At 40.7% G+C, this 12263-nt stretch overlaps 1 protein-coding gene across 1 annotated transcript; it reads left to right on the top strand.

Annotated features, from left to right (window-relative positions):
- Window positions 1–7079: 7079 nt before the first annotated feature.
- On the top strand, window positions 7080–11800 carry fkbp7 (FKBP prolyl isomerase 7). Its single transcript, XM_036958732.1, has 4 exons — window positions 7080–7407; window positions 7911–8062; window positions 11217–11344; window positions 11500–11800. Exons 1-4 carry the CDS (start codon window positions 7181–7183, stop codon window positions 11662–11664), a joined length of 672 nt encoding a protein of 223 aa, XP_036814627.1. The 5' UTR covers window positions 7080–7180; the 3' UTR covers window positions 11665–11800.
- The last annotated feature ends 463 nt before the right edge of the window (window positions 11801–12263 follow it).

Below are 12263 nucleotides of genomic sequence, written 5' to 3'. Positions count from 1 at the left end.
GCCACATGTTTTGGCAGTTTTACTTCAGCAATTCAACTCTTTAACTGTTTTAACGTCACCATTGTCCTCAGGGTGAAATCCCTGAGTGGTTTCCTTCTTTTCCAACAACTGAGTGAGGAAGGATGACTGTACTTTGTAGTGATACACCATCCAAAGTGTAATTAACTTCATCATGCTCAAGGGGATATTCAATGTCTTCTTTTTAAATTGTTCTACTAATATGTGCCCTTCTTTGCGAGGCATTGGAAAACCTCCCTGATCTTTGTGGTTGAATCTGTGTTTGAAATGCACTGCTTGACTGAGGAACCTTATAGATAATCGTATGTGTGGGGTACAGAGATGAGGTAGTCATTCAAAAATCCTTGCAATTTATTATGTGACTTGTTAAGCAAATTTTGACTCCTAAATTTATTTAGGCTTCCCATAGCAAAGGAGTTGAATACTTATTGACTCAAGACATTTCAGCTTTACAATTTGTATTTATTTGTAAAACTTTGACATTATGGGGTATTATGTGTTGGCCAGTGACAAAACAATCTCAAGTTACCCCATAAGTGTCTAAGTCCTGTCTAAACTGGAGGGTGTTCTACTAAGCTATATGGAATTGTTTTAAGAAGGTAAACCAATGATTATTTAGCTATTTGATTTAGAATTTGAAGACCCCTTGAAGTAACAGTAAAAATGGAAAACAATTATTTGATGACAAATTAAATGTGTTCGTATGGTCTTATATTATAAGACCATACGAACACATTGAATAACAGATTCACTACATATAACAACCGATAGTCCCCCCAAAAAAATCAAAAAAGGAAGTTTGTTCTGAAGTGTCTCTCCTATATCTGAGAGAAATACGAAAAATCTGGAAATATATATAAATATATATGTATTTAACCCCTTATTTTTGGCACTAAACAGTCTCCATATAAACTTCCACAATTTTTTTTCAACTGGTACCGGGGACCTTCAGACGAGTCTTGTGAGGCCTGTGGGCGTTCTAAAGCAGTCTCACCTTTCCACAGAGGGGTCATAATAGTTGTAAGAAGACCGATTTTCGTGATGCCTCATGGTCTGACAAACACCGCTCTAGCTCTGTCACCTTTCACCGCAGATGTGGAAGTGCAACATAGGCGGATGCGGTGGATTGAGACGCATCCAATGCAAAAAAAACTCCAGATATCTCTAGCTTAAACTGTCAGATTTGTATTTTTTACTTAAAAAAAAAAACATTTTAAAGGGTTGTGAATACTTTCTGAACGCACTGTAAATATAACTTTTCTAAATTCCGAAACATTTGATCAACTTACCTCAGAATCGTTTTGTTTGAGTGATTACAAATTTAGATGAGACAGATAACATTTTTAGTTGAGCAAGAGTAGTGGATGCTAGGGAATGTGCTGAATGTTTTGGGGGGGGGGGGGGTGACAAAGTGGTTTCTGTGAGAATTACAGCAGTGGGAGCAGTTAACCCGGTGGGCTAGATACCACACATTACCCTAACCCCAAATTAATCTCCATCCAGGAGAATCTGACTCAAAGTATGTGTTGGAGGGTGTTGAGAAAGGCAGAAGATACATTTCTGCATATGTGTGAAATTAGTTTTTATAGCCTTTATAGTTTATGTGTAGGTTTAAATGGGCCTTTATCAGCTGGTCAGGCAACTGTTGGGAGAAGGATGAGCAAAGGGGAAATGTAAACATTCTATAAAACTGCTTACTAAATAATTAGCCTAATCGTGTAGCCTAGGTCTACTGCCCGTTCCTGCGGACTGTTGATCCTGTCCCGTCCTGTACCGAACTAGACTTTAGAATTCTGTGTCAAGTCCCCAAACATAAGTGATGCTATGCTGTATGTTTCAGTTATTTTCTTGATTTTGGATTTTGATAAGACAAAGAAAGTGTTTTTCCCCTCACTGAAAGCCAGGGGCTTCAATAGTCACAGTTTGCCACTATTTCTGCTCATTCAATTCTATTCTCTGGGATGGGCAAAAATGACAAAATGCTGATACAAAATTCCATAAAGATCAATGCATCACAATAAACTACAAAATACTTGTGATGTACTTGTAATGTATTTAATTAAAATACATGTATTTCGTTTTTTAAATCAAATCAAATGTTATTACTCACATGCGCCGAATACAACAGGTGTTGTATTGTCACCTTACAGTGAAATGCTTACTTACGAGCCCCTAACCAGCAGTGCAGTTTCAAAAAATTTGAATAAGAGATAAAAGTAACAAGTAATTAAAGAGCAGCAGTAAAAAATAAAATAACAATATTTACAAGTGGTTGCCGGTACAGAGTCAAAATGCAGGGCCACCTGTTAGTTGAGGTGGTATGTACATGTAGGTAGAGTTAATTAAAGTGACTCTGCATAGATGACAACAGAGAGCGGCAATGATGTGGAGGGGGGTGGGGGCAATGTGAATAGTCTGGGTAGCCATTTGACTAGATGTTCAGGAGTATTATGGCTTGGGGATAGAAGCTGTTTAGCAGCCTCTTGGTCCTAGACTTGGTTCTCTGGTACCGCTTGCCGTGTGATAGCAGAGAGAACAATCTATGAGGGCCTTCCTCTGACACCGCCTGGTATCGAGGTCCTGGATGGAAGGAAGCTTGGCCCCAGTGATGTACTGGGCCGTTCGCACTACCCTCTGTAGTGCCTTGCGGTCGGAGGCTGAGCAGTTGCCATACCAGGCAGTGATGCAACTAGTCAGGATGCTCTCGATGGTGCAGCTGTAGAATCTTTTGTGGATCTGAGGACCCATGCCAAATATTTTCAGTCTCCTGAGGGGGAATAGGTTTTGTCTTGCCCGCATCACGACTGTCATGTTAGTTTGTTGGTGATGTGGACACCAAGGAACTTGAAGCTCTCAACCTGCTCCCCTGCAGCCCATTAGATGAGAATGGGGGCGTGCTCGGTCCTCTTTTCCCTGTAGTTCACAATCATCTCCTTTGTCTTGATCAAGTTGAGGGAGAGGTTGTTGTCCTGGCACCACACGGCCAGGTCTCTGACCTCTTCCCTATAGGCTGTCTCGTTGTTGTCGGTGATCAGGCTACCACTGTTGTGTCATCGGCAAATGTAATGATGGTGTTGGAGTCGTGCCTGGCCGTTCAGTCATGAGTGAACAGGGAGTACAGGAGGGGGCTGAGCACGCACCACTGAGGGGCCACTGTGTTGAGGATCAGCGTGGCAGATGTCTTGTTACCTAGCCTTACCACCTGGATGCGGCCCATCAGGAAATTCACGATCCAGTTGCAGAGGGAGGTGTTAAGTCCCAGAATCCTTAGCTTAGTGATGAGCTTTGAGGGCACTATGGTGTTGAACGCTGAGCTGTAGTCAGTGAATGGCATTCTGACATAGGTGTTCCTTTTGTCCAGGTGGGAAAGGGCAGTGTGGAGTGCAATAGAAACTGCATCATCTGTAGATCTGTTGTGGCGGTATGCAAATTGGAGTGGGTCTACGGTATCTCGGTTGATGATGGTATTGTGAGCCATGACCAGCCTTTCAAAGCACTTTGTGTCTACAGACGTGACTGCTACGAGTAGGTAGTCATTTAGGCAGGTTACCTTAGTGTTCTTGGGCACAGGCACTATGGCGGGCTGCTTAAAACATGTTGGTATTACAGACTTGGACAGGGAGAGGTTAAAAATGTCAGTGAAGACACTTGCTAGTTGGTCAGCGCATGCTCGCAGTACATGTCCTGGTAATCCACCTGGCCCTGCAGCCTTGTGAATGTTGACCCGTCTAAAGGTCTTACTCACATAGGCTGCGGAGAGCGTGATCACACAGTCTTATGACTCGATCTTAGTCCTGTATTGACGCTTTGCCTGTTTGATGGTTCATCGGAGGGCATAGCGGAATTTCTTATTAGCTTTCGGGTTAGAGTCCCACTCCTTGAAAGCGGCAGCTCTAGCCTTTAGCTCAGTGCAGATGCTGCCTGTAAACCATGGCTTCTGGTTGGGGTATGTACGTAAGGTCACTGTGGGGACGACGTCATCGATGCACTTATTGATGAAGCCAATGACAGATGTCATTGGAGGAATCCCGGAACATATTCCAGTCTGTGCTAGCAAAACAGTCCTGTAGCTTAGCATCTGCTTCATCTGACCACTTTTTCATTGATCTAGTCACTGGTGCTTCCTGCTTTAATTTTTACTAGGAGAGCTGCCTCTGGGTGACTGTTTTCTTGTTTGCTTATGGCAGAATACAGTTCATTCAATGCTATCTTAGTGCCAGCCTCTGACTGTGGTGGTATGTACAGCTACAAAGAATATAGATGAAAACTATCCCGGTAGGTAGTGAGGTCTGCAGCTTATCATGAGAAACTCTATCTCAGCCACGCAATAGCTCGAGACTTCCTTAGATATCGTGCACCAGCTGTTGTTTACAAAAATACATAGACCGCTGCCACACATCGTATAACCAGCCAGCTGTATGTTGATATTGTCGTCATTCAGCCACAACTCCGTGAAGCATAAGATTTTACAGTTTTTAATGTTCCATTGGTAGTTTAATCTTCCCAGTAACTCATCCATTTTATTGTCCAAAGATTGCATGTTGGCTAGCAGAATTGAGGGAAGTGGGGGTTTATTCGATCACCTCAGACTTCTCAGAAGACAGCTCGCTCTCCGGCCTCTCTTTCTCCGCCTCCTCTTCACACAGATCACTGGGGTCAGGGCCTGTTCCTGAGGGAGCCGTATATCCTCCGCCTTATGTTTGCATTGTATAGACACAGCTAATTGTATAATATTGTGAGGACTGGACTAATTACCAGGCAGCAGAGCCAAAGCTCAGTGTTACATTTGATTATTTTCTACATTTGATATTTTCTACAATTTCTTATTTATGTTAATATTCACTTATCTTAAGATTCTATAGGACATATTTAATTCAATAAATATGGTTTGCTTATACCTCATTCTGTTCTGTATAGGTCGACTTATTCTTAAACCGACAGATGGAGAACATTTTAAAGGAGTGAGGATTGTAATGTGAGCACTGGAGTCTCAGGTGTGACTGAGTGGAATTGGCAAATGGTTTACATGGCTCACGGGTCAGGTAGGAGGGCCCCTTAGCAGAATTTAGCTTAGGACCCCAGGGAGGTCAGGACCGTCCGTCTCTGTTGGTACCTTAGTTGTTGTGCTTACTAACATGATAATTTACTGAACAGCTAAGGTAGCATATTGACATGCATGTTGGTATTAAAAGACAGCAATGTCGTCAACATCAAATATGTGTTTAAAATATCCAGGAAATCATTAGTTTGATAGCTAGCTGTCCAATTAAATATGCAAAAATATGATCGCTAAAGTGAGCCAGCTAGCCAGTCAGTGGCACTGACAGGTTGGTTGAAACTGATACAGCAACAACATGTGTTTCACTCTATCCCATAAAACATGACATTTCTAACCAGGCATCAATTAGCCAACACAATTTAAAGTTTATTAGGCCCTTAAATCAATAAGTTAGACACTCACCGGACAACTTTGGAGCTAGGTAGATTTTCAACTGATTTTTCTTCTCCCCTTGACTGGTAGTCAACTGTTACTGGTCTTGGAACTTGTGTGTTCACCAGAAACAACTTCTGGTAAACTCTTTGCCACTAGTAGCAATACATATTGTTGCCAAAGGTTTGCTGCAAATGTACCACTTCTGGCAACATTTTGTGGCACACGATGTAGTTTGTAGAAAATTTGCCACAAACTTGCGGGAAGTTTGCAACAACAAATTCATTTTTGTAAGGGCAGAGAGAGGCTAGGCAGGCCTAGAGATATAGAATCACTCATGTTGTCTCATGTGCAGAGGCTGTAAGACAGATTGGTGGAACTATTAGGTGGACTGATGGAGCTACCATGGCTGCTCCTGTAGTAAGTGGACCTACTGTCAGAACTGGTGCTTCTACTAGTCCTGACATGGTTTCGAGACCTGTTCAGAAATCTTGCTCCCATAAATGTGCTGCGTCAAAGGACACTTTATAGTAAAACACATTTACTTAATTGGAAAGGTTATCAACAGGACTCGGATTGTGGAAAGCATAAATGCCAGGTTAAAGATTTTTGTGGCTATGATAAGAGAGTTATTAGGGGTAACAGATGTTACTGTCAACATGATTTTTGAAATGTTGAATAATCCTAAGGATGGAATGTCTCAGCATGATAGAGGGGACATTTGAAGAGGTTGGGAGGGTTTTGGGGATAGGGGAGGGTAGTTAATAGGGATTTATTTGTTTAGTATTACAGAATAGAGTACCACAGTATGAGTCAAAATACCCATAAAACCTAGCGGTCATACAGGGAAATGGTTCCAATTGTTTTCCCAACATTCATTTTTTCCATAGGGGATTTTATAAACACTTAAAAATAAGGTCTGTTTCATGTAGTCTTACTGTGGCATGATGTTTTGATGACCATGTAAATCTCTCTAGGACAAGGTGATTTTTTCAAAAAATTTGCCTGTATTTACCCCCCCCAAAATTAGACGCTAATTATCTGCTAATGTAACTATCATAAAGATCTACAAATGCCATGATGATCTGGATAAGACAGCTGAATCGAGGCAAAGGTAAGAATCTCTGGATTAACTATCTCGTGTTAGCTAAATGGATAAAATGGCTACACTTCTTTAAATGGACAATGCAGTGTACTGTCTTGTGCAAGTTTTAAATTGACACAATACCTGTTAGCAAAGGTGTCAATTAAAGAAGAAGTGCAGGAGCTTGCAGGGATTTGTAGTTTTTCATGATGTCTACTTTGAAGGTAATTAGCATTTTTGAAACTAAGAGTAAATAGAGACCAATATATTGATACAAGTTACCATATCCGAGAGAGATTTACACTCGTATTATAATGTCACGCCAGGGAAAGCCTACACGAAATACAGTCATTTTTTAAAGTTTTTCTAAAATCACCTATGGGAAAAATGAATGGTGGAAAAACGACTGGAACCATTTCTCTGTTTGACCTCTAGGTTTTATGGATATTATGACACAACTGTGGGGCTCTATTAGGCAAACCATGATTGACCGTACACTCCAAAACAGTAGGTGGCGGCATGCACGTAAACGTTTCTTTACGGACCGCCATTATACCATAGAAGAAGAAGGTCGTCACTTGCATACCAGAAGTGACGTTTTTTGCGCTCCTAGCGAAACTTTGGTGCCACGCATACAGTTTGTTGACATGATGATGATGATGCTGCCGAAATCTCTTGTGCTTAACTTATTTTTATGTCTACAGATTTATAATGTCATTGTTGATGTTACAGTTGCAGTTGCGTCAATCGATGATGTGAAGATAGAGGTGTTATTCACGCCAGAGGACTGCTCAAAAAAGAGCAAAAAGGGAGACCTAATGAATGCACACTACGATGGGTACCTTGCTAAAGACGGTTCTCAGTTCTACTGTAGGTAAGTGTCCCAGATTTACATATAAAATGGCATCAACAATGTAATACTTTTGTTTAAAAGAAATGGATTTGCACACCATGTGAGTTTTATAATGAGGGAGCCAGGAAAGGCTCGATTTTGGTCGTAAACTATTTGATAAAACAATTTGTAATACTTTTCTACTGACCAGATCCATCAATGAAAACAGACATGAGCTGGTAAATGCATAATTATTCTATCAAAAGCTTGTAGACCGATATCCAGTGACAGTGTAAAGCCACAATCCTGGATTTTTAGACAAAAAGACAACCCATCCACTTTGGTATAGCTGAGGGATGGCCCTGACACGTGAACCTCTCAAATTAAGCAGATGGCTCATTAAAAGTTAATGAATGTGCCTATTATTTCAGGACAATACCATGGTAAGACAGTGACACATTCAATAATACTGTGTTATGTAGACATACTGTACCATGAGTTGAGTGCACCTAATGCATCTATCCATTTTCCTTTTTGTGTTTCAGCCGCTCAGACAAAGCTGGACATCCTCAGTGGTTTGTGTTGGGAGTCGGACAAATCATCAAGGGCCTGGACATGGCATTGAATGACATGTGTGCTGGGGAGAAACGCAAAGTCACTGTTCCACCTGAGCTAGCCTTTGGAGAAAAAGGAAAAGGTAAGATGGGGGGTAGAATAATCATATGTGCAATATTTGAGCCATTCATGTGATGCTTAAAGAGGCCATACAGAACCTTTGCCTCTTGAGCCGAAAGCAGTCCCGTGGCCTTCATGGACAAAAATATGGTCCAAAAATGACCTCCTTGGACAGAAAGGGGCACACCTCCCTGCATGTATGTATATCTCTGTGTGTGTGTGTATATATATATATATATATATCCACACAAATCCATATATATATACATGAAACCACACAAATCCATATATACAGTGGGGGGAACAAGTATTTGATACACTGCCCATTTTGCAGGTCTTCCCTACTTACAAAGCATTTTCAACTGTGAGAGACGGAATCTAAAACAAAAATCCAGAAAATCATTGTATTTTTAAGTAATTAATTAGCATTTTATTGCATGACATAAGTATTTGATCACCCTACCAACCAGTAAGAATTCCAGCTCCCACAGACCTGTTAGTTTTTCTTTAAGAAGCCCTCCTGTTCTCCACTCATTACCTGTATTAACTGCACCTGTTTGAACTCGTTATCTGTATAAAAGACACCTGTCCACACACTCAAACCTCTCCACAATGGCCAAGACCAGAGAGCTATGTAAGGACATCAGGGAAAAAATTGTAGACCTGCACAAGGCTGGGATGGGCTACAGGACAATAGGCAAGCAGCTTGGTGAGAAGGCTACAACTGTTGGCGCAATTATTAGAAAATGGAAGATGTTCAAGATGACGGTCAATCACCCTCGGTCTGGGGCTCCATGCAAGATCTCACCTCGTGGGGCATCAATGCCCAGAACTACTTGGCAGGACCTGGTCAGTGACATGAAGAGAGCTGGGACCACAGTCTCAAAGAAAACCATTAGAAACACACTACGCCGTCATGGATTCAAATCCTGCAGAGCACGCAAGGTCCCCCTGCTCAAGCCAGCGCATGTCCAGGCCCGTCTGAAGTTTGCCAATGACCATCTGGATGATCCAGAGGAGGAATGGGAGAAGGTAATGTGGTCTGATGAGAAAAAATAGCTTTTTGGTCTAAACTCTACTCGCTGTGTTTGGAGGAAGAAGAAGGATGAGTACAACCCCAAGAACACCATCCCAACCGTGAAGCATGGAGGTGGAAACATCATTCTTTGGGGATGCTTTTCTGCAAAGGGGACAGGACGACTGCACCGTATTGAGGGGGAGGATGGATGGGGCCATGTATCGCGAGATCTTGGCCAACAACCTCCTTCCCTCAGTAAGAGCATTGAAGATGGGTCGTGGCTGTGTCTTCCAGCATGACAACGACCCAAAACACACAGCCAGGGCAAGTAAAGGAGTGGCTCCGTAAGAAGCATCTCAAGTCCTGGAGTGGCCTAGCCAGTCTCCAGACCTGACTCAATAGAACATCTTTGGAGGGAGCTGAAAGTCCGTATTGCCCAGCGACAGCCCCAAAACCTGAAGGATCTGGAGAAGTTCTGTATGGAGGAGTGGGCCAAAATCCCTGTTGCAGTGTGTGCAAACCTGGTCAAGAACTACAGGAAACGTATGATCTCTGTAATTGCAAACAAAGGTTTCTGTACCAAATATTAAGTTCTGCTTTTCTGATGTATCAAATACTTATGTCATGCAATACAATGCTAATTAATTACTTAAAATTCATACAATGTGAATTTCTGGATTTTTGTTTTAGATTCTATCTCTCAAAGTTGAAGTATGATAAAAATTACAGACCTCTAAATGCTTTGTAAGTAGGAAACACTGCCGATTTTGCAGGTTATCAAATACTTGTTCTCCCCACTGTATATACATACATACATACATGAAACCACACAAATCCATATATATATATATATATATATATATATATATATATACACATACATGAAACCACACAAATCCATATATATATATACACATACATGAAACCACACAAATCCATATATATATATATATATATATATATATACACATACATGAAACCACACAAATCCATATATATATATACACATACATGAAACCACACAAATCCATATATATATATATATATATATATACACATACATGAAACCACACAAATCCATATATATATATACACATACATGAAACCACACAAATCCATATATATATATATATACACATACATGAAACCACACAAATCCATATATATATATACACATACATGAAACCACACAAATCCATATATATATATATATATATATATATATACACATACATGAAACCGCACAAATCCATATATATATATATATATATATACACATACATGAAACCACACAAATCCATATATATATATACACATACATGAAACCACACAAATCCCTGTGATAAGAAATGTAATAATATGTCATATTAAAGCCAACATTTTACATAAACAATTCACAACTTTAATACAATTTCAAGGGACAGTCATTCAATCTTCTTGAACTAACACCTATTTCTTCATTTTTGCTTATCGTGTGTTATTTCCACAGCAGTTTCTTTGAAGGATTTCCTCCCCTGACAGTGTACACCGCACTGCTTCCTTTTGGCATGTAAGCATGTTGGGCATATGGTGCATTCACAGCATACAGCTGATACTCAGACAGCAGCTTTGCATGCATGTTTCAAGTCTTGAACAGTGGTGGCTTGGGATGGGATTAGGATTACAACTGGTCCACTCTTTATTGTATAATTGTCCTTGTAGAGGGAGTAGCTACCATGAATGCATGCCGTGTGTTAAAGTATTTAGCATGTTTCTTTGTATGGCAATGGCATGAACTATTATATTAACATTTATGACTGCTGGAAAGGAGAAAGAAATGAATTCATTACTATAGCGAATAAACTAGAAATGTCGAATTGGAAATGAAGTTATTCCGTCTGAAAACATTGTCATTACAGTATTAAATGTTTGCAGTTGTGTTTCTGTGTGAGTCAGTCCAAAGAGTGTTGCCATTGTGTTTGGATGTCACTATTTTGTTTTCACTTTGGGGAGAATATTGCTGTAATGTATTTAAAATGAAATCAAATTTTGTTTGTCACATGCTCCGAATACAACAGATGTAGACCTTACAGTGAACTGCTTACTTACAAGCCCTAACCAACAATGCAGTAAAAATAAAGAATAAGAAATAAAACTAACAATTAGTCTGGTTTACTAGGTCCTGTCCCACCCAATGCTACATTGATCTTCGATGTGGAGCTCTACTCTGTGTCCAAAGGGCCACGCAGCCTGGAGTCCTTCAGAGATATAGACCTGGATGACGACAAGGTTCTCACTAGGGATGAGGTATGCTAGTTCATCTATATTCACAAGTCTGAGCAAAGAAACTGAAGACGGCCTTATGGACAATGTTAGTCTGGGGTGATCATGCATCATGTCTTCAATTAAATTGTCCATTGTTCAGACGAGGACTAACCCATGTTTTGTTTGTTGTTTTGTAGATGACATTCTACTTCAAGGTGGAGTATGAGAGAGATGGTAGTAAACCTCGTGAAGACTCCTTCTATGAGAGAATGGTGAATGATGTGTTCCAGAAGAGTGACCACGATAGAGATGGATTGATAACAGTGAAGGAATACAATATCTATGAACATGATGAGCTCTAGGACCCACCAGTGGCTGCACTGACTTACAGTATGAGGGTACATTTGTTATTGTTTTTTACACACTACAAACATCAGTGGATATTCCACAGATGCTGATTTGGCTGCAGAGTTTGACTAATAAAACCACTAAATTGTACAATTGTCTTTTTTGTTTTTCATTCAAGCGCTAACACACACAAGCGATCCCAGCCCCTCGCCCTTGCTTTACGACTCTCCGTATTGACCCCCAAGATGAGGCGTAGTCAAATTCCGCTTGGAGAAGGATCTCTCCACTGTTGCTGTGCACAATGGCAGTGTTGCAGATCTGCAGCATTTCAGAGTATTGAGACTCGCTGCTGTTGTCTTTCAAAGTGTGGAGGAATTGAATGTAAACCTTTGCTCAGTACTCCTCCACTGCTGGCTCTAGTGCACCGTGTTAATACCAAACAGCACTTTTCTCTGCCTTTCTTGACCAAGGCCCGGTCTCCCGATAGTGATTGAAGTTAGGTTTATTTTTTAAATTGATTTAACCTTTTTAACTTGGCAAGTCAGTTATTTAGAACATTCTTATTTACAATGATGGCCTACCCCGGCCAAACCCGGACGACGATGTGCCAATT

Source organism: Oncorhynchus mykiss, chromosome 22 (genome assembly GCF_013265735.2).
Source record: "Oncorhynchus mykiss isolate Arlee chromosome 22, USDA_OmykA_1.1, whole genome shotgun sequence".
NCBI classification, from domain to species: Eukaryota; Metazoa; Chordata; class Actinopteri; order Salmoniformes; family Salmonidae; genus Oncorhynchus; species Oncorhynchus mykiss.
The sequence above is the reverse complement of the archived record's forward strand: the minus strand, read 5'-3'. Positions and strand labels throughout refer to the sequence as shown.